The sequence below is a fragment of the Megascapheus bottae genome, chromosome 19, assembly GCF_031878675.1.
Source record: "Megascapheus bottae isolate mThoBot1 chromosome 19, mThoBot2.hap1, whole genome shotgun sequence".
Classification (NCBI taxonomy): Eukaryota; Metazoa; Chordata; class Mammalia; order Rodentia; family Geomyidae; genus Megascapheus; species Megascapheus bottae.
The window spans coordinates 38,164,016-38,185,752 of NC_143527.1; the positions used below are offsets into that span (position 1 = coordinate 38,164,016).

General features: G+C 41.8%; 1 protein-coding gene across 1 annotated transcript; it reads left to right on the plus strand.

The window, feature by feature from the left end:
• Positions 1-821: 821 nt before the first annotated feature.
• Clul1 (clusterin like 1) lies at positions 822-17,716 on the plus strand. Its single transcript, XM_090353594.1, has 7 exons — positions 822-927; positions 2,372-2,520; positions 9,020-9,187; positions 11,180-11,609; positions 14,396-14,536; positions 14,927-15,141; positions 17,528-17,716. Exons 1-7 carry the CDS (start codon positions 822-824, stop codon positions 17,714-17,716), a joined length of 1,398 nt encoding a protein of 465 aa, XP_090209720.1.
• The last annotated feature ends 4,021 nt before the right edge of the window (positions 17,717-21,737 follow it).

The window sequence follows — 21,737 nt, forward strand, 5'->3', positions numbered from 1 at the left end:
CTTAACATGATAGGTTGCGTTAGAAGTACAAGAAGAGTATGTGTGATAGTTTTTGCTTTCATAAAGAGTAAATCATCATCTTCCAAGGTAAGAACTTGAGGACTCAGAATTTTGGAGGAAAACTCTGACATAATTTAATTCTGTCTTTAGAGATGCTTGCTGTTGATATGGAAATAAACTGAATTTGGATTCTGTGGGACTGTCAGTCATATTGTCCCTTGCCTTGATTTTCAAGGACTTCAGCCAGTGACGTTACTTAACGGTCATAGAATGTAAAGTCAATAAGAACTCAAGTTTGTGTTTTTAACTGTGTGTGTGCGCTCAGGTACTGGGGCTTGAACTCAGGGCCTTGCACTCTTGCATGTTTCTTTTTTACTCAAGGCTAGTGCTCTATTACTTGAACAAGAACTCAACAAAAGCAATAGTCTTTGGCTGGGTAATTAGATAGGAGGCTCATGGATTTTCTTTCTTGAGTTGGCTTTGAACCAGCCTTCTAAGTAGTTAGGATTATAAGGGTGAGCCATCTTGTATTTTTTAAATGTATTTTTGTTTTGAAAATATATTTTAAATTATTTTTAAATAAAAATTTAAACATATATATTATACAGGGCTTTGTGCTGCATGGCTGTGGCCATGCTGGTAATTATCAAATCAGGTTATATTTTAAGCTTCTCTATGTCACACTAGCATGCAGTGTCTAAAGTCATAAAGAAAAAGTGTTCTGGAAGGGCATGTGGTTTGAATTGATTCAAACAGCAAGAGGGCTGGTGGAAGGCCTCTGATGCGTGTTTTCTTCCTCCTTTGCAGAATACAACCAGAACATGAAGCCCCCACTCTTGGTGTTTGTTGCCTGGGTGTTGTGCTGGAGACATGGTCCCTGTGCCCCTGCTTGGAAGGACAGCACTGTCCTTGGTGGAAGCCTGAAGGGTATGCCAGCTTTCTCGTCGGTGCTGTATTTCGTGTGTGCTGTGTCCTGTCCTGCTGGGATTTCTAGGGACTTCCAGTTGGGAGATAACCATGTGCAGTGCAGTTCACCTTGGAATGGTCTCTAGGCACTTAAGCCAAGTCATCGTGACAGCGAACATCTGGATCAAGACAGAAAATTCCAATCAGGTCTCCGTGCGTGAGCATTCACATTCACCAGATGTTTGCTATTGCAGAGACGAGACATGCCAACTTTTTGACAGCCTGGTTTGGGTCGATCCAGATGTGTGGTGTCATCTCAGCACAGCTTCAATGAACAGTGAATTTTTTTTCTAGCATTTAAAAAATTTGAACCATTACAGTAGTGTGTATAATTGTTCTGAAACAAGTCCAGGAGGGGGCTCCCAGTGCAGCAGATCTGTGTGTTATGTGTCCATTTGCTTGTGCCTTTGTCTGGAGATAGGGCGTTTAGGTACTTAAGTCTTACAAGAAGAAATGAGCTAAAATAGAGTTTGTTTGGTCTCAGGTTAAACTTAGAAACAGAAATAAGCTTACCAGGAGACATACTGGCTGCTAAGAGAATATATCCATGAACATGGACCCACTGAGGGATTAAGAATGGTAAGAAAGGGGCAGGAGTTTGGCCTAATGGTAGAGTTCTTGCCTTGCATGCACAAAGACCCGGGTTCGATTCCTTGGTACCATATACATAGAAAAAAAGGCGTAAGTGGTGCTGAGGTTCAAGTGGTAGAGCTCTAGCTTTGAGAAAGTCCAAGGACAGTGCTCAGGCCCTGAGCTCAAGCCCAGGACTGGCGGGAAAAAAAAAAAGAATGGTAGGAAAGGGTGTCTACTGGGTTTAGAGGACTCAGGTAATTCATGAGATATCTCTTCTGGTAAGTTCTTGGAAGAGACTTGCAGTACAAAAAAAGAAAGTAGGCTGAGTGCCAGTAGCTCATACCAGTAATCTTAGCTACTTAGCAGGCTGAATCTTCGCAGTTTGAAGCCAGCCTGGGCAGGAAAGCTTGTAAGACTGTTATCTCCAGTTAACTACAAAAAAAAAAGGCAGGAAGTGGAGCTGTGACTTAAGTGGAAGAATGCTAGCTCTGAGCAACAAAAAAGCCCAGGCTCTGAGTTCAAGTCCCAGAATGCACACATGGACACAGAGAGAGAGGGGTGGGGTAAGGTAATTAAAGTTCACAGTGAAACCCTCAAGTGGCACATGATATCACATCATACACATTGTTTATTTTTGAGAAATATCTGAAACTTTCTGTAATATAAACATAGCTGGGTCTGTGTAGTGGCTGTATCCACGTGGCTGCTGACAGCTAATTCATTATGACCTGCTTTCAGAGTATGAGGCTATAAGAGAACAATGGAGCCTCTATACCAAAGAAAACACACTGTTATCTGATCAGGTTTCAACAACCTACACTGTGTCTCTTAGGTTTGTTGGAGGCAGAGGAGACAGATGCAGATGCAGAGGTGAAGAAAGCTTTGATGGGCATGAAGCAGATGAGAATCATGATGGGAAGGAGAGAAGAGGAACACAGCAAGCTAATGAAAACCTTGAAGAAGTGCAAAGAGGAAAAGCAGGTGCTGTAATGAAAAATAACATCTGTTCTCTTCTTAAGACAGAGCTGAGCTATAAATATTGCATTTCTCACAAAATGGGTGTCACTTGTTTTCCCTGCTGTTAAATTTTCTGGAGAGCAACTTTTGGTTTGAACTTCAGAGCCTTACACTTGCTGAGAAGGTACTCTACCACTGAAGCCATGATCCCAGCCCATGTTAGCCTTCATTCTTCAGATACGGTCTTTTTTGCCTAGATTGGCCTGGATCATGATCCTTCTTTTTACATTTCCCACATAGCTGGGATGACAGCTGCACTGAGATTTTCATTGGTTGCATTGGAATCTCAAATACTTTTTGCCCTGGACTCAAATTGTAATTCCTCTGATAGCAGCCTCTCATAAACGTTTTTTGAGCCAATACTAGACTTTAACTCAGGGTATTGTGTTTACAGTCCATTTTTTTTTCTCAAGGCTACCACTTTAGTTATGCCTGTAGTTCAGCCTTTTGCTAGTTAGTTGGAGATAGGAGTCTTTCTGACTTTTCTGCTTGGGCTGGCTTAGAACTCTGACTTTCAGATCTCAGCTTCTTGAGTAATTAGGATTATAGGCCTGAGCCACCTGCATCTGGCTGAAAACAGCTTTGGCTGGAGAAAAGCTTGACACATACTTTCACATTCCTTTAAAGAACATATTCTTTATAGAACAAGCCTCTGCAGGACTCCACACATCGTGTTTGGGAGTTTCATTCCTGTGTGAGAAGGGATGCTTTCTCAAAAAATCGTTTTTATCAGTCCCTTCTCAGTTATCGAGTCAAAAGTGTTCACAGGCAGTTTTGGGCTATATCAAGATAACTGGTTCCCAAAGTGTTTTTACTGTTTCATCTCTATTGTTAAAGAGAATTTTAGCCCATACCCTGAAAGCTATTCGTTTCATCTACAGTTGAGATGCATAAATTGCTACCATTAGTGCCCTAATTTACAATATACATTAAGAGCAGAGTTCATCATTAAGTTCATATTGCAAATAATCCCATAGATATTTTGAAATTTTTAGTTAACTTGCCAGATGTTATTAGATCATCAGTTTAACACTGCATGGCCAAAAAAAAAAAAGAGTTTGCAATGAAAAACTTACTTTAGTCACATGTTTACAAAAAATGGGGGAGAGTTGGTAATACTGAGGGGTTTTTTGTTGTTGCTGTTTTTTAGGTTTTTATTTAGGGCCTTGAACTTGCTTAACAAGTGCTGGGTTTCATGCTTTTGTCTGGGCCAGCCTCCTCTGGTCACCATCCTCCTAGTTATGCCTCTCAAGGATCTGGGTTACAGACACATGCTGACATGTCTCTAGGCATGTAACCCACCCAGTGGGTAGTCTCCAGTCCAGCCAGCGAGGGTGCGTTTACTTACAGCTAGGTAAGTAGCCTAGCTGAGTCCTCTTATTATGACAGCTGCAGATGAACAGAGAATAAGTAAACACTGGGTCAATGCTTCTAGAGTATAGAAGGACACTCCCCACCCCCGCTTCCCCAAGGTCCTCACAGTCAGCTAGCTCATGGGATATCTGACAGGAACCCCTCAAGAGAGAGAGGCCCAGTGTATATTAAATAATGTACCAGTTTAGCCCATTTGTGTTTTACTTTTTGCAGTGCTAGTATATGTTAGTCCAGCACTCTACCACTGAGCTGCACCCCCACTTATTTACCTCCCCATCCATTTTAGAAATGCTAAACAGCTTTATTTAATAGTTCTACTTCAAACTATGTGTTTTTATGAAGGATACATATTCAAATGTTCTTGGACAATGTTAAAAATTGACCATAAGCTACTGTATAAAGCTCAGCAAATTTCTAAACTATGGACACTGAATAATTTATAGTTTAATAACAGTACTTAACAATATTCAGAGCAATATTTATTTTTGTTTTGGCAGTCCTGGGGCTTGAACTCAGGGCCGGGACTCCAAGCCTTCTGTTCAAGGCTAGCAGTCTACTACTTTGAGACAAGGTACCATTTCTGGTTTTCTAGTGGTCAGTTAGAGATAAGAGTTTCATGGCCTTTGCTGTCCAGGCTGACTTTGAACTGTGACCCTCAGATCTTAGCTTCCTGAGCAGTTAAGATTATAGGTATGAGCCAACAATGCCCGGCTCAAAGCAGTAATTTCTAAAATAGGAAAATGTCATATTAGTGGGTAGACTAATAAGGGGAAGATAGGCTGGCAAGGGATATAAAGGGAGAGATTACAGCCAAAATAGATTATTTGCAACTGTAAAAATGGAATAAGAAAAACTGGAGGACTGGGATTAAAACCAGACTGGGGAGAAAAATCCAGGAGACTTCATCTTCAGTTAACCAGCAAAAGTTAGAGTAGGAGCATGGTTCAAATGGTAGAATACCAGCTGTAATAAGAAAACAATGTGAGTAGAAGGTCATGAGTTTAAACCCCTATGTCATAAAAAAAAAATTGTCAGTCATGGTATTTGAACTCTGGGCCTGGGTGCTGTCCCTGAGCTCTTCAGCTCAAGGCTACTACCCTACCCCTGGAGCCATAGCCATTTTCTAGTGGTTAATTAGAGATAAGAGTCTCACATTCTTTAGTGCTCGGACTGGCTTTGAATTGCCATCCTCAGATCTCAGCCTCCTGAGTAGCTAGGATTACAGGTGTGAGCCACTGCCCCCAGCTTCTGTCGTATAATTTTTTAAATCAAGAAATGTTAAGTTGTGGCAAAAATACAAAGTTTATCAGCTTACCTTTTGTGTATGTGGTAAGGATTGAACCCAGGGATGTATGTACACGCTTTGCCACCAAGCTACAATCCAAAGTCTGATGCCAAAGTCTTACACATTGCCACTTAAGCCATAGCCCCATCCTTTTGTTCATATTTGTGAGTCTAACTTTTCCTGGTTATCCTTGAACTTGTAACTCCCCAGTCTTGGCTTTCTGCCTTCAGAATAGATGGGATTACAGGCATTCACCATTTTACACTCAGCCTGACTGATGTCAATCATTATCAAATTTGCTGTTTTACTGAATTTATTCATTCAGATTGTCATGCAATCAATCCTCAGAATTCTTTTCATTTGGCAAAAAGTTGAAAATCTATGCCTATTACACAGAACTTTTTCCCTCCACCCATCATTTTAAAATTTGTGGTAGTGCTATAAATTGGATCTCTCCTCATCAATTTTTAAATTAAATAATATAAGCAAAGTTCTAATGCTTTCTATTTTTATCTACACTGAGATACTTAGCAAGTTGGACAATGCAGCAGTCACCTCACTCCTGGAGAACTGTAACATGTGAAAGTCCATTAAACAGCTGGAATGCCCCAAAGCTATGGGTCAGCCTGTTACCACACTGCAGCCACGCTGAGCGCCCAGCATCACGCAAGGCCAGGAGAATGTCCAACCAGCAGCTGCAAGCTCTCCTTTGGCAGCAGTCAAAAGATTTTGAAGAACACTTTTCCCTTTGCCAAATCCCGCTTCCCCTCCAAGACGGGCTCTTCCCTGCTGGACCTGTGTTTCTGGTCATCTTGGATTAAGGACACTTAATGCCCTGAATATAAAACTCATCATCACATGATGTGCTTCAAGCATCGGGGCCAAGTGTACTTTCATGTTACAGCTCAGATGTAGGAGCTTTAATGAACGTGTCATTCACAACCTGAATGAATGAGCCAGGAGAGGGCAGCAGTGCACATATGGCCTGGGTGTGCAGCCAGTGGCTTTCCCCATAGCTCTCTTCTTTGGGCCTCCTGGCAAGTGCTAGGAAAAAAAAAAAATGTCCCCGTCAGAGGAGAACCAAGGAGGCAAACACTGCTTCAGTTCTGGTCCTGAACAGTTCCAGCAACTAGCAAAATATGTATGCATCTTTTAAAACTGTACACTTAGAAGCCCATTGGATTAGACTCTTAAGTTTGGAGCTGGGATTCAAAAGTCATCTGGGAAAAAAATTTTAAACCTATTTCTCCTCTAAGTCTCCTACCCCCGATTTACGTTAGATGTAGAATAAAAAGTGGTTTAGACAAAGTAAGAGGAATTGGCTGCTGAGTTTCCCTCCATTATTAGGTGCCACTCATCCCTGGAGACATGGCATCACCACCATCCACCCTGCCTTCTCCCTCCTAATATTTCCTGCCAGCACCTAAAGTTGCTTGTACTAGAATGAGAACCTCCGGTGGATCCTGATGGGTCCATCAGGCCCAGGCCATGCATGCTGATGAGCTATAGAGCCACAGCTATAAACCCGGGCTCTGTCTATGGCGGGGCTATTAGAGGAAGTAGAAGGAATGGACAGGACATTTCTTTTTTAAAAAACTTTTATTGTCAGGATAATGTGTAGAGGGGTTACAGTTACATTCGTCAGGTAGTAGGTGCATTACTTCTCACACATTGATACCGCTTCTCATGTTTTTGTCCCTGCTTCCCTCCCCGTACCCCCTCCCAATCATCTTGTTTTCCCCCTTCCCTTCCCTATTGCAAATAAACAAGGACAGGACATTCTTAACCAGAGACCTACCGCTACCATAGCAACACTTGGCCTCCAAGACTTGAGAGGTGCCATTTGGTCAATGGTCTTTTTTAAGCTGCTGAGGGGCTACAGGAAGGAAGCCTGAGAGCTACTCTTTTGCTTTCTTATCTGTCTTAATAGAAAAGCCTTAAGAGGTAGATCACGTACTTCTGATTTACAAAAGAGGAAACTGAGGCTTCCATATATTGCTTCCTAGGGAAACTTACTACAGTAAGGACTGTCCAGAATATTGGACTTTGGTTTATGGGGACAATGAGCAAAAGATTCAAGTAGGAATGGAGTGGAAAGGCCAGGAGGACTCTGCTACCTGCCTGGATGAAATGAACGTAGTGTGTGTGTGTGTGTGTGTGTGTGTGTGTGTGTGTGTGTGTGTGTGTGTGTGATGCCCCAGCTGTCCTTGAACTGCAGTCCTCAGACCCCAGACTCCTGAGTAGCTAGGATTACAGGTGTGAGCCACCAGCATTTGGCGGAAATGGACATTCTCGATAAAATGTGATTCCAGCATTGTTCTTCAAAGCCCTGGCTACAACATGCACTTGACAAGCTGGCCCTCCGAATCCCTTATGTGCCGGTAGCTAATGCTCCCTGGCTCTGCACCGAGCTCCGCGTCAGGAGCTGAGGAGCCCACACTGTGCAGCGATGGGGAAGAGTATCCAAGGGACCCTATTCTTTAGGTCTCCTACAGCAGCTAAGGGTACTAACTTCTCCTTTCCTATGGGATGAAACAAACAAAGCAGTAACACTGTAATCACAGCACTAGGGAGGCAGGAGGAACAAAAGTTCAAGGCAAACCTGGGCTATATAGAAAATCAAAACCATACTAAATGTGTTTTAAGCACAGAAACTTTTCTCCACTGCATTTTTTTCCAGTTCTGGGCTTGAGCTCAGGGTCTGAGCACTGTCCTTGGACTTTCTCAAGGCTAGAGCTCTACCACTTGAGCCTCAGCACCACTTCCGGCTTTTTTTCTATGTGGTACCAATGAATCGAACCCAGGTCTTCGTGCATGCAAGGCAAGCACTTTACCACTTGGCCAAACTCCTGGCCCCTGCATGTTTTATTGAAATCAGGGGCCTTTCGCTCTAAAGCCTTTAGCTCATGACCCTCCTCCTAGACTCATCTCAGGCGTGGAGAAGCCAGCCTTGAAGGGACATCAGTGGTCTAGTCAGGAGAACAAGAACCACCTGCTGTGTTCTTGTGGGACTCCAGGAGCAATCACCTGGCCATGCACAGCCCACACCACCAGGGGGCGCGGCACGCTCAGGAAGAAGATGCTTCACAGGCAGCCTCTGGAGACAGTCACTAAGTGCTTACTTGCAGCATTAAGGAACACCCCACTCTCAAAGGCAGCATTTATGAAAGAAATAAAATATACCAGTTTTATAAGCCTTCCGTCCAAGCTTCCACATCCTCAAAAGTCAGGCAAGTAAAAGGGCAAATCACAGAGGTTTTCCCCTAGGCAGGGACAACGTTCTGGCTACTGGCTCACCTATACAGAGCCAAATACTCAATAAATATTCGTCAAACAAAGGAACCAGAAAATGAGTAAAATTTGCAAGGTCAATCTCTGGCTTTTCCCTTCATCCAACAGAAAGAAGTGCTACAACACATCTAGGGATCTGAAGGAAAAAGACTGAAGTGGCTTTGAATATGTGAAGATGTACTTTTTTTTTTTTTTTAATTGCTCATGGGGTTTCTGTGCCTGGGCACTGTTCCTGAGCTCTTCAGCAAAAGGCTACTGTTCTACCACTTGAGCCACAGTGCCACTTCCAGTTTTCTGGTGGTTAACTAGAGATAAGAATCCCATGGACTTTTCACGCCTGGGCTGGCTTTGAACCATGATCCTCAGGTCTCACCCTCCTGAGTAGCTAAGATTACAGACATGAGCCACTGTGGCACCTAGCTGAATATGCACATCTTTAAAAGAGCAAAACCAACTAAGCTACACAAAGAATTATGAAATGGCAATAAGACTTCTGTTTCTAATTTCATTTAGGAAGCCCTGAAACTTATGAATGAAGTTCAAGAGCATCTGGAGGAAGAGGAAAGACTGTGCCGGGCATCTTTGGCCAATTCCTGGGACCAGTGTCAGACTTGCCTGCAGAGCAAGTGCATGAGATTATACACAACCTGCAAATCTGGCTGGTCCTCTGTGAAAAGCACCGTAAGCAGAGAGCAGAGCTCAACATTTCCGGTTCCTTAAGTTGTCTACCTCAGAGTCCTTGTATTACTTTCTATTAATATTTAGAACAAATCCCTGACTTGATTTTAGCCCTTTATGATCTACAGTCTAACAGCAATGTTTATGTACCACCACCTGTGGATGTGAGAACAATCACTTACTCTTCATCCCTCTCTTTCCCATATTTTATTGATGGGAAGTCATTGTACAAGGGGGTTCATTCTGGCATATATTCATATCCTGTACCCTCATCAGACTCACACCATACTTATCCCTCTTTTTAATGGCACTGAATGTATCTCCTTTCCCAGTACCCTGATTCTTCCTGTCTGCATTTGTTAGTCAAAAATGCATTCCCAGCAGACAGTAAGCATTTTGAAGGCAGAGGTCATGACTTACTTGTCTTCATCTGAACATTTCACACATCTAATCAATGTTTGTTTAATCGCATTCTCAATGGCAGTATTACAGGCTCTGAATTTGATAGGCTTTAATCTTTCCCCACTTGTCTGCCTCCTGGTTCTGTAGTACATACATACCTGTAATGTCTCCTCTTGCCCACTCCATGGCATCCTGCAAGACTAGCATGCTTGGCTATCCTCCAGGCACTGGGATTCACAGAAGGTGGTGACCCACATAGCATGAGTACTGACAAGGAGTGGCTTAGGTTGGCCTGGATTCTTCTCTCCTCTCAAGAAACAAGCTGCATATGAAATGGAGTGGAATTTCACTCTCCGCAGCAGAATGTACACTAATTAGAGTACACCCTGGCTTGGCAGGGCCATGTGCAATGACAAAGAACAGCCTCAAGGATAATGAATGTGCCAAGTTAATTTGCCTCCACTGTTAATAGAGGCTGCTTTATTTTTAAAGCCCCTGCAGGATGAGGTCAAATTGAGGATGAGTCTCATGGGGGCTAGTTGTGTATACACATTTCTTAGGAATATGGGAATATATATATTCTCTCTCTTCCTATCTCTCTCTCACACACATCTATCTATCTATCTATCTATCTATCTATCTATCTATCTATCTATCTATCTATCTTTCTCTCGATCGAGAGATAGAGAATGTGTGTGGTATGTTGGGAGGACCCATCACATTTCCAAAGTGATCTCCAGCTCTCACACTTCTGGCCTCATCTCCTCATCTCAGCTGCCTGGGACCATGGGTGTGTCCCCAGCTGGGCACTTCTATTTTTGTGGATAGATTCAAGTAACCACAAGATGGCAGAGGGGAAAGCAGGTTGTTATTTGCCAAGATGACTTTCTGAGAATTGAAGAACACCTCTGTGAGAGGACAATTATTTGCACAACAGGAGTATTCAACAATGGGCAACACTCAGCACATTTACGTCACTATCACAGAGGGTAACTTCAGTCTGCCCAGACTCAAGTGTCACAGACACCCAGCAGAGCATAGTGCGACTGCTGGGAAATCTCCACTGGTTGATACTCAAAAGTCTACAATTGGACTGTCATTGCTTTGACTATAACAAGGAGGCCTTTGATCGGTGCAAACACATCACCTTCTCTAACGAGTCTGTTATGCTGTATTTGTTATCTACACATCTGTGTTCATCATCCCATGGCCCAGTATATAAGATGAGAAAGAGGATAGTTTAAAGACATTAGTGACAACCTATTAAAGAATTAACAACAACAAAAAGAGCAAAGCCTTCAGCAAATTTATCAATGAATTTCCACGTTGTCCTGTGAGCTAAGGTGCCAAGGGCTAGTGTACATCAGGTGAGATGGCTTATCCACTGGATCGAAAATTTGGCCTTTTTCAGATACTAGGGGGCAAAACTAAACCAGGAGAAATTCAGATCCTAATTCCACAATCAAAGTCAGAAAGCCCTCGTCCTAGCTGGTCCACCATTGGAACGACCTCAGTAAGCTGACTTTAAAATGTGAAGAAATGATCTAGAAGGAAAAGAAATGTTCTCTTTTTGTCCCCTGCCTCATCCAACAGATTGGACAGTTTTTCAGGAAGCTGTACCAGTTTCTGTTTCCCCTCCATGAAGATCAGGATGACCCCTTAGCCCACAGAAAGCTCGCTGAGGAAGACCCACAGGTGACACAGATGGAGGGCGTGTTTTGCCAGCTGACTGAGGACATGCGAATCCTCTTCAATAGGAGTTTATTTGTCTTCAAACAAATGCAGCAAGAATTCGACCAGGCTTTTCAGTCCTACTTCCTATCAGACTCAGATCTCACCGAACCTTCTTTTCTTCCAACTTTCTCCAAGAAGCCAATCCCAAAAGCAGATGTTGGGCAAAGGTGGGACTTCCCCAGTTTTTTCCAGGTGCTTTGCAATCTCAGTCTCTCTCTTTATGAACGAGTCAGCAAATCTATCACCAGCACACTAGGCGCCATGCAGGACTCACTGACACAACACCAAGGTGAGTATTAGAAGATTCCTTTTATTTATATGTCTCTACTAAAGTCAGGTTTGAGCTTTGGAAATTATAGATATTTCTGAATTGCTATACATAATTTTTTTATTTTATTTATTTTGTCTTGATACTAGAGCTTAGATGTAGGATCTGGGCAGTCTTCCTTAACTTTTTTTCTCAAGGCTGGTGTTTTACCACTTGAGCCACATTCCACTTCTTTTTTTGCTGGTTAATTGAAGATTAGGAGTCTTATAATGAAAGGTGAACAAATACAGCAGTGCTACCACTAGACACTATGAAGAAAATGAACTATACAACTTGTGGGTGGGATGGGAGGGGAAAGCAGAGAGAGCAAGGGAAGGGGTGATATAAAAGAAATACACTCATTACCTAGCTTACATAACTATAACCCCTTTGTACATCACCTCTACAATAACATTAAAATAATATTTTTGTAAAAAGAAGGAACTTCCTGGAAGTCTTCACAAAGAAGGAGCTTTAAGGGATTTTTTAAAACAAATGTATATAATCTCATGAGGAAATTTTTTTTAAACAAGCATGATACAAGAACAGTATATTGTTCAAACCAAAGCAAAAAAAAAGTCTCATGGATCTTTCTGCTCAGGCTTTATTTATTTATATTGTTATTGTAAAGTTGATGTACAGAGGGGTTATAGTTACATAAGTCAGGTAATGAATATATTTCTGTTTGAACAGTGTACCTCTTCCCTAATTTTCTCCCAGTTTTTTCCCTCCCCACCCTCTTCTCCCACAAGTTGCATAGATCATTTTCAACAAAATCCTCTAATGAGATATTCTGAGCTTTGCCCTTGGTGGTAGGCAGAATTAATAGCTTCTCAAAGATACAGCTCTCTAGTTTCTAGAATCTGTGAATACGCTGTTACAGAGTGAAGAAGTAAAATGATAAATGGAATTAAGGTGGCTAATCTGCTAGGTTTAAAATATGGAGATTATTCTGGATTATGGGAGTAGATTGGTTGTAATCACAAGAGTAATTATATATAATCACTTACAAGTAGAAAGAGGTAGAAAAGAACAGGTAACACCAGGGGTCTTTTTCTTGGCTGATTTCAAAGTGGAGGAAGGAGCTACATGTCCAGGAATAGAGGCAGTCTTATGAAGTTAGAAATGATGTAAAAAAGAGTTCTCCTTAGAGCTACCATGAAAACCTGCCCTGCTGACATGTTGTTAGCCGAGGAGACCCACTTTAGACATGATGTAACAGACTGTACAATAATGAACATGTATTATTATTCCAAGCCACTGACATTGTGGTAATCTGTTATAACAGCAACAGGAATCTGACATATGCCTCTTATTGATGATACTGATCAATGACTGACACTGAGAAAGTGCTATGTGTCTGGCAGCCATCACAGCTGGGCCTTAAAGGTCATGAATGCCCTCGGAGTCAAAAGTCAGGAAAATAATTGAAATGGAATAAGGTTCACCATTAAAAAGAAAGAGGGAATAACAGTTATTTAAAATATCTTGATATTTAATGTTATTTCTAATTTCTGATTTGTTACTAATTGCTAATTTACCTACTTTACCTCAAAATTTGTTGGCTTTAGGTGTTTTATTTGTTTGTTTTTGTCAGTCATGGGGCTTGAACTCTGGGCCTGGGCGTTGTCCCTGAGCTCTTCAGCTCAAGGCTACCGCCCTACCCCTGGAGCCACAGTGCCACTTCCAGTTTTCTAGTGGTTATTTGGAGATAAGAATCTCCTCATCTTTCTTTTGTGCATGGGCTGGCTTTGAACCACGATCCTCAGATCTCTAAGCACTGTTCTTGGGCTCTCTTAAGGCTAGTGTTCTAGCACTTGAGCCACAGCACCACTTCTGGCTTTTTCTGTGTATGTGGTACCAAGGAATTGAGCCCAGGTCTTCTCGCATGCTAGGCAAGCTCTCTACCACTGGGGAACTTTGAAGTAGAATTTCAAAGAAGGAAGTGGCTGCAGTCACCTATTTAACCTTATTGGTTTCTGCCACTCCTCCCTCTGAGTGCAAAGGAAATGAAAAACTACCAATGAAGGAAAACTTCACACTAGATAAATTAATTTTTAGCCAACTAATATGGGTCGGGAGCGTGGCCTACTGCCACACTTGAGAAAGCTCAAGGACAGTGCCCAGGTCCTGAATTCAAACCACAGGACTGGCAAAAACAAGGAAAGAAACAAGGAAGGAAGGGAGGGAGGAATGGAAGGAAGGATAATAAGCCAGATACCAGAGGCTCATACCTGCAATCTTAATGACTTAGGAGGCTAAGAGCTGTAGGATTATGGTTTGAGGCCAGCCTGGGCAGAAAAGTCTTGAGAGATTTCACCTCCAAATTAAACAGGAAAAAACTGTGCTAGAGGCATGGTAGCATATTACCTCAGTGAGACTTTGAAGTCCTGAGTTCAAATCCCAGTACTAGCAGACAGAAAAGAAGAAAGGAGGGGAACAAGGCACACTAATTATACAATAATCTAAATATACAGAGGGACAAAAACATTGCCTTCTCCCACCCCCATTAAGTCTATCTTCTGGAAAACTATTATTTTCCATTCCATCATTTTGTTTCTAGAAAATGAAGTCACATGCCTTAGTGTGCATGCATGTACATGTGTGTGCTAATAATAAACTTCCAGCAACCAGATTCTTGGATTCAAAGCTAAGTGTTATTTATAACACATGTCAAACTGTCCATGCAAATGAAGACTGTGAAAGTACTGGTAAGAGAAAGCAGTGTCATTGTCTGTGTGTGTGTAATGTGCACACTCTAAGGACAGATGTATCAACATCACCATCCTTGATTTCAGAGCCTTTCCCTGAGTGGGACAGAGTGTCATGTGAGGAACTTGGCCAGAATGTATCTGGATGTTTTGAATTTCATGAAAGATGCCAGATGTGTCAGAATTATATATCTGAAGGTAAATATTTTCTCAAGGTTTCAGTAGCATTAAGTAAAGGTGGTGTGTGTGTGTGTGTGTGTGTGTGTGTGTGTGTGTGTGTGTGTGTGTTGTGGGCTACACAAGCCTAGGGCTTTGTGTATGCCAAGCAGATGCTATCACTAAGCAAAACCCCCAAGCCTCACCTTTTTTTGGTCTTCATATAGGTGGTAGGTGCATGATATTTATAGCAAGTTATTCTCCAGCCCAGTTTCTGTTATGTAAGATCACACAATTAACGGTTAATGAAACTAGATCTCATTTGAAACCGACGTGGGTGGTATCCATCACTCCAAAATAACAGACAGACGCTAAGAAGTCACACGGGACCATGGTGCCCACTGCCCTTTCCCGGGTTACTTTCTCCCCCAGGCTGTCCTGACGTCCCTGAACTGCACACAGAGCTCCACGAGGCTCTGAGACTGGTCCACCTGTCTAGTGAGCAGTACGACCAGATCGTCCGCATGACCCAGTACCACCTGCAGGACACCCAGAATCTGATGGAGAGGATGAAGGCACAGTTTGGCTGGGTGTCTGAACTGGCAGGCCAGATCCCAGAAGCTGAGATCGTCAGTGACTTAACAAAGGTAACTGCCCAATTCAAAAGATGTATGGAAATTGCTGATTTATTCACTGAGCCTGTGTGAATCTGAAAATAAGCTGAAGGGGATGCGGGTGTTCACTGTGATTGTATTCAGGCTGACATGACATAATGTAGCTTATGGCCTTTAGAAAACAAGAATCTCTATAAGAAAAACCAAGTTAAAGAACACCCTCCCACTCACACACACACAGGTGCCAGGAGCATGGCCTAGTGGTACAGTGCTTGCCTTGCATGCATGAAGCCCTGGGTTCCATTCCTAGATACTACAGACAGAGAAGCTTGAAGTGGTGCTGTGGCTCAAGTAGTAGAGCACTAGCCTTGAGTAAAAATGCAAGGGCAGTGCTCAGCCCCTGAGTTCAAGCCCCAGGACTGGCAAAGCACAAAACAAAAACACATATATACACTCACACACCTGTAATCTCAGGTACCTGGGAGGCAGAGATTGAGAGGCCCACAGTTCAAGGCCAGTCAACACCAATCAGAAGGTGGGTATGGAGGCATGTACCTGGCATCCTAGCCATGTGGGAAGTATAAATAGGAAGAGGGTGGTCTCAGGCCAGCCTGGGTATAAATGTAAAATCCTATTTGAAAAATAAAGCAAAAAATAAAGGCTGGAAACATGGCCCAAGGAATACAGAACTTGCCTGGCAAGCCCAAGGCCTTGACTTCAGACCCTAATACTGAAAAACAAAAACAGTACCAACAATAAACAAATAATGTTCTAACCCAGAGAAGTTACAGGGCTGAAAGCAAGGTAACTCTGAAGAAACCTGGATAATGTAGGTTTTAAAAGAGAAGACTTACAGGTAAAACAATTTGGTGCCAAAATTTAGCAGTGAAACTTAGCTGAGAAATCTTCAAAAAGTTCCTTAACCTTTCTAAGCCTCAGTTTCTCCACCTTTAAAAATGAGAGTAACAGTAGCTACCTCCAAATGTTTGCCTGAAAAGCATAGTTGAAGCCCCTTGTACAAAAGAGAAGGCTTGTAAATTATGGCTCTTAATACTTTTTGCAACAGTGAGATACTGAGTTACCTTAAGCAGCAAATAATGGCTCAGACCTACAATCCTAGCTATTCAAAAGTCTGAGATCTAAGGATCTCATGTCAAAGCCAGAGAGGAACTGCAGCTTAGTCTGAGAGAATCCACTTTCAATTAGTGTGTAAAAAGTCATGTACTGGAGGTATAGTAGAGTGCCAGCTGCGAGGGAAAATGTGAAGGAGGAGCATGAGGCCCTGATCTTGACACAAACTCTAACACACACAAAAGGAATTATGCAAATCTTATACATTTATCTTTGTCCTCTTAAAGTGTACCTATGATTCCTACACTTAAGCAATAACTTTGTTGCATAAAGCAATGACTTTTGGGCCAGGAGCATGGCCTAGTGGTAGAATGTTTGCCTAGCATGCACAAAGCCCTGGGTTCGATTCCTCGGTACCACATACACAGAAAAATAAAGTAAAATGCAGTGACTCTTTCATGAGACATGCACCCCTACAGCCACCCCAGCATTGCATTTATTGATTGACTAAATGCATTAATTGATTCCTAATGAGGATAATATAGGGGAGATATCCTAAGACTTGGCCACAAGAACCACTGGTCAGAGCAACTAACAAGGTAAGCTGGGTATGGTGGCACACACCCATAATCCCCACACTCAAGAGGTTGACACAAAACCTCGAGTTTGAGATCAGTCCAGGATACATGAGACCCTGTTAGGAGACAGGGAAAAGGGGTAGAGACAGAGAGGGAAAGAGGGAGAAAAAGAGGAGATAGAAAAAAGAGAAGAAAAAAAGAGAGAGAATAAGTAATATCCCATATGCATTTTGCTTCACTAGGTCTTGCCCAAATCACACATAAACCATAAATTGCAAATTTCCTAAGAACACTCTGTATACTCCTTAGCAGTCTATGTTAATGTCAGTCACAGAGACACCAACGCTCATTGAACATTTCACAGTTCACTCAGATCTTCTTGTCCTCCTTGTGGGTAAGTGGGACCGTGTGACAGGTTCAAGCCAAAGAAGTGTGAGGAAAAGGTCACGGGTCATGTCTAGGGTAGGGAAGTGTTGGACCTATCCACTCTCTTCCTCTGTTGAGTACACAAAGAAAGCCAAGAGTTCAATGCCACGGTGATATAAGGATGCCTTTCTGCCAGCCAGGATCCTGAACGACCATTTAGTCTGGAGCCCTTGTAATGGACAGGTGACATGAGTAAGAGATAGACTGCTTTTATGACATCAGTGGAATGTAGGAGCTAATCTGTCACCTCAGCACAACCTAGCCCATCCTCACTACTGTGGTGTTCCTTTTGAATGTATCCTGGGATCTAATAAACCTTACACAAAATAATCCTTCTGCTCTAGGGACGACTAAGTGTTGGTGAAGGACATTCTTCCAAGCAAGATGAAACAATGGCAGACTCACACCTTCTGCCTTCCCCCAGTGTCACAGTGAAGATCCCTCCTGACACAAGCGCAGAGCGCTCTAACTTCCTGGAGTACGTGGCAGCCAAAGTTCTAGAGAATCTTAGGGAACATTTTAAGACTTGGTAAGTGGAATGCCCGATTTGCAATGCTTTGTGGACAGGAAGAGATGACTCATAAAAGATTAACACAGGCAGGGAGTTTGGCCTAGTGGTAGTGTGCTTGCCTAGCATGCATGAAGACCGGGGTTCAATTCCTTGGTACCACACACATAGAAAAAAGTCAGAAATGGTGCTGTGGCTCCAGTGGTAGAGCTCTAGCCTTGAGAAAGTCCAAGGACAGTGCTCAGGGCTAGAATTCAAAGGCCCAGGACTGGCAAAAAAATATTAAAAAAAAAAAAAAAGATAAACACAAACTTGATTTCAAAATCTTTGGAAAATATGTTCAAACTCATAATAATCAAAGACATGATACAAATAAAATACTTTCTATAAAATATACAAATTTTTAAAAATTGAGTAGGACTTTTAAAAACCCCATTCAGTCCTTCTAGGATTGTGATGAACTTAGAATTCTTTTGTTTTATTGTTGAGACACTGTCTTATTATGTAGCCCAGGCTGCTCTTGAACTCATAATCCTCCTGCACGTCTCTAGAATGCTGAAATGATTCAAGATACAGTGACAATAGGCAATTGCATGCTGAGTCATTAAGAGATTGAACAAATTATTTGCTAATCAGGCAAAGGAAGCGATGGTCTTTTGTAAAGGCAATGCTCAAAAAAGTCAGAAATCAAAAAATGTCCATAATCCCACCATTATTTTTTTTTCCAGTATTAAGGTTTGAATTCAGGGTCTCACACACACTTGGATTGCTTACTGGGGTAATGCTCTACCATTTGCAACCTGCTTTCAGCCTTGCTGTTTTTGTTTGATTGGTTTTTTTTTTCATTTTTTATTGTAATTAATAGAAGGGTTACATTACATTCACCAGATAGAAGGTACATTACGTCACATACATTGATACCCTTTCTCATGTCTTGGTCCCCAGTTCCTTCCCCCCACCCCCACCCCTCATCTTGTTTTCCCCCCTTCCTTATCCGATTTCAAATAACCAAATAAACATATATACAATATATCAGATAACAAGGTAAAATACTGTAACAATATGAGATAACCAAGGCACAGCAAAACAGATGAGAAATAACATAGTACATTAAGGACAACAATCACTCATTATGTGGCTTTTGTTTCTATATCCTAAAGGTCCTTTCATTTAGCATCATACTATATGGCCTTATGTATCTAGGTTTTGCTCTACTGCAAAGCTCTGCTAGGAGAGCCCAAGGTTTTTACTGATTATGACAAATGAGGGAAACCACTGAGCCTATGTTCCTTTGAGTCTGGCTTACTTCACTTAATATGATTCTTTCCAAGTCTTTCCATTTCCTTACAAATGGAGGGATGTCATTCTTTCTGACAGCAGCACAGAACTCCACTGTGTATAAATACCACATCTTGTTGATTCCATTTAGAACAGTGAACCAGGATTTCATACCTGCCAAAGATCAAATAGAAACTAAAGAAAAAACAGAAGAGAAAAGATGGTAGAAAAGAATCAGCACCTGCATTTGCAAATATTTGTTAAGTTCTAGAATTCTCCAGTAATCTAGCATGCCAACTGCCTGGTGGTCCTGACTGGTGGTCTGGTTTCTGATGTGTTATACTTTTCTACTCCAAACTTCCTCTGGGACAACGGTTACAAGGTGTGACACAATGTCTAAAACATCCTGCACATTTAAAAAGCTTTAGTTGATAGGTTCTTACCAACACTGTTATTTAAAAAAACCTTTAAAAAATTGCTGGGTGCCTGTGGCTCATGCCTGTAATCTTAGCTATTCAGGAGGCTGAGATCTGAGGATCATGGTTCAAAGTGAGCCTGGGCAGGAAACTTTTGAGATTCTTATCTCCAATAAACTACCTCCAAAATAGATGGAAGTGGAGCTATGGCTCAATGTAGGCCCTGAGTTTAAGCCCCAGTACTGGCAAAAGAAAAAAAGGCCAGCAAAATGCAGAGCTGGAGGCATGGCTCAAGTAATAGAGCATCAGCTATAACCAAGCAAGCATAAGGCCCTGAACTCAAACTTTGGAATATGCAAGTAAAGAAGAAATTATAGAATAAGGTAATAGGTTATGACTAACAGAAACTTATTGAACAAAGGCTGCAGAAGACGCACTTTCACAGCAGAAGAAGGGTTCACCTTTTGTTTGTTTGATCTATTGTTGTCTCATGCTGGAGTTGAACACAGACCTTCTGCATGCTCAACACATACTCTTTCATTGAACTACAAGCCCAGGGAACATTTGATAGTTTCCAAAGATTAACAAAACTCTGAATCTTTCTTCAAACAATGATGTTAAGAATGTCCATATATTAGCCAGGTGTTGGTGATTCACATTTGTTCATCCCAGCTATTCAGGAGTCTGAGATGTAAGAATCAGAATTCAAAGTCAGTCCAGACAGACAAACCAATTTACCAGCAAAAACCCAGAAAGTAGAGGTACATGTGGCTCAAGTGGTAGAGTACCAACTGTGAGCAAAAAGCCAAGTGAGAGCATGTGGACCTAAATTCAAGAAAAGAAAAAAGAATGTAATATATATGAGTCTAGAAAAGAAAGAGGAAAATGTCATGAAAGTCAGAAGGAGTCATGAAAGTCAGAAGGGATACTATTTTTTTCATATATTTTTCATTGTAATTAATAGAAGGGTTACATGATTTTTGCCAGATAGAAGGTGCATTAATTCACATACATTGATACCCTTTCTCATGTCTTGGTCCCCATTTCCCTCACCCCCATCCCCACCCCTCATCTTGTTTTCCCCTCTTCCCTATCCAATTTCAAATAACCAAATACAAATATATCCAATATATCAGATAACAAAGTGAGATACTGGACCGGGAGTTTGGCCTAGTGGTTAAAGTGTTTGCCTAGCATGCATGAAGACCCGGGGTTCGATTCCTCGGTACCACATACATAGAAAAAAAAAGCCAGAAATGGTGCTGAAGCTCAAGTGGTAAGAGTTCTAGCCTTGAGAAAGTCCAAGGACAGTGCTCAGACCTGAGCTCAAGCCCAGGACTGGCAAAAAAAAAAAAAACAAAGTGAGATACTGTAACAATATGAGATAACCAAGGCACAGCAAAACAGATGAGAGATAACATAGTACCTTAAGGACAACAATCACTCATTATATGGCTTTTGTTTCTATATCCTAGAGGTCCTTTCATTTAGCGTCATACTATAAGGCCTTATGTATCTAGGTTTTGCTCTATTGCAAATCTCTGCTAGGAGGGCCCAAGGTTTCTACTGATTACGACAAATGAGGGAAACCATTGAGCCTAAGTTCCTTTGAGTCTGGCTTACTTCACTTAATATGATTTTTTCTAAGTCTTTCTATTTCCTAACAAATGGAGGGATGTCATTCTTTCTGACAGCAGCATAGAATTCCATTGTGTACAAATACCACATCTTGTTGATCCACTCATCAACTGAGGGACATCTAGGTTGGTTCCATACCTTTGCTATGGTAAATAGTGCTGCAATGAACATTGTTGTGCTAGTGGATTTAGTATGTCCTTGTTTCTGGATGATTGGGTAAATGCCAAGTAGTAGGATTGCTGGATCATAGGGGAGCTCTATGTTTAGGCTTTTGAGGAACTGCCATACCGCTTTCCATAGTGGTTGAACGAGTTTGCACTCCCACCAACAGTGTAGTAATGATCCCTCCTGGCCACATCCCCTCCAGCATCTGTTGTTATTAGATTTCTTGATCCCTGGCCATTCTAACTGGAGTGAGGTGGGATCTTAGTGTTGTTTTGATTTGCATTTCTTTTATGACCAGAGATGTTAAGCATTTCTTCATGTATCTCTAGGCCATTTTTGTTTCTTCTTCAGAGAAGACTCACTTTAAGTCTTTGGCCCATCTTTTAATGGGATGGTTGTTACTTTGGAGATTAGTTTTGGAGTGATTCAATTTTTTAAGCTGTTGATATATTTTAGATATGAGGCCTTTGTCCGTTGTATGGTTGGTGAAGATCTTCTCCCATTCTGTAGGCTTCCTAATTTACTAGCTATGTCCTTTGCCATACAAAA

What these genes read in the sequence shown, in the direction of transcription:
- Clul1 (XM_090353594.1), top strand. Translation starts at nt 822, where the DNA reads ATGAAGCCCCCACTCTTGGTGTTTGTTGCCTGGGTGTTGTGCTGGAGA. An exon ending in GGTCCTCTGTGAAAAGCACC is followed by an intron (nt 9,188 to 11,179) that starts GTAAGCAGAGAG and finishes CTCATCCAACAG; the next exon opens with ATTGGACAGTTTTTCAGGAA. An exon ending in TCGTCAGTGACTTAACAAAG is followed by an intron (nt 15,142 to 17,527) that starts GTAACTGCCCAA and finishes CTTCTGCTCTAG; the next exon opens with GGACGACTAAGTGTTGGTGA.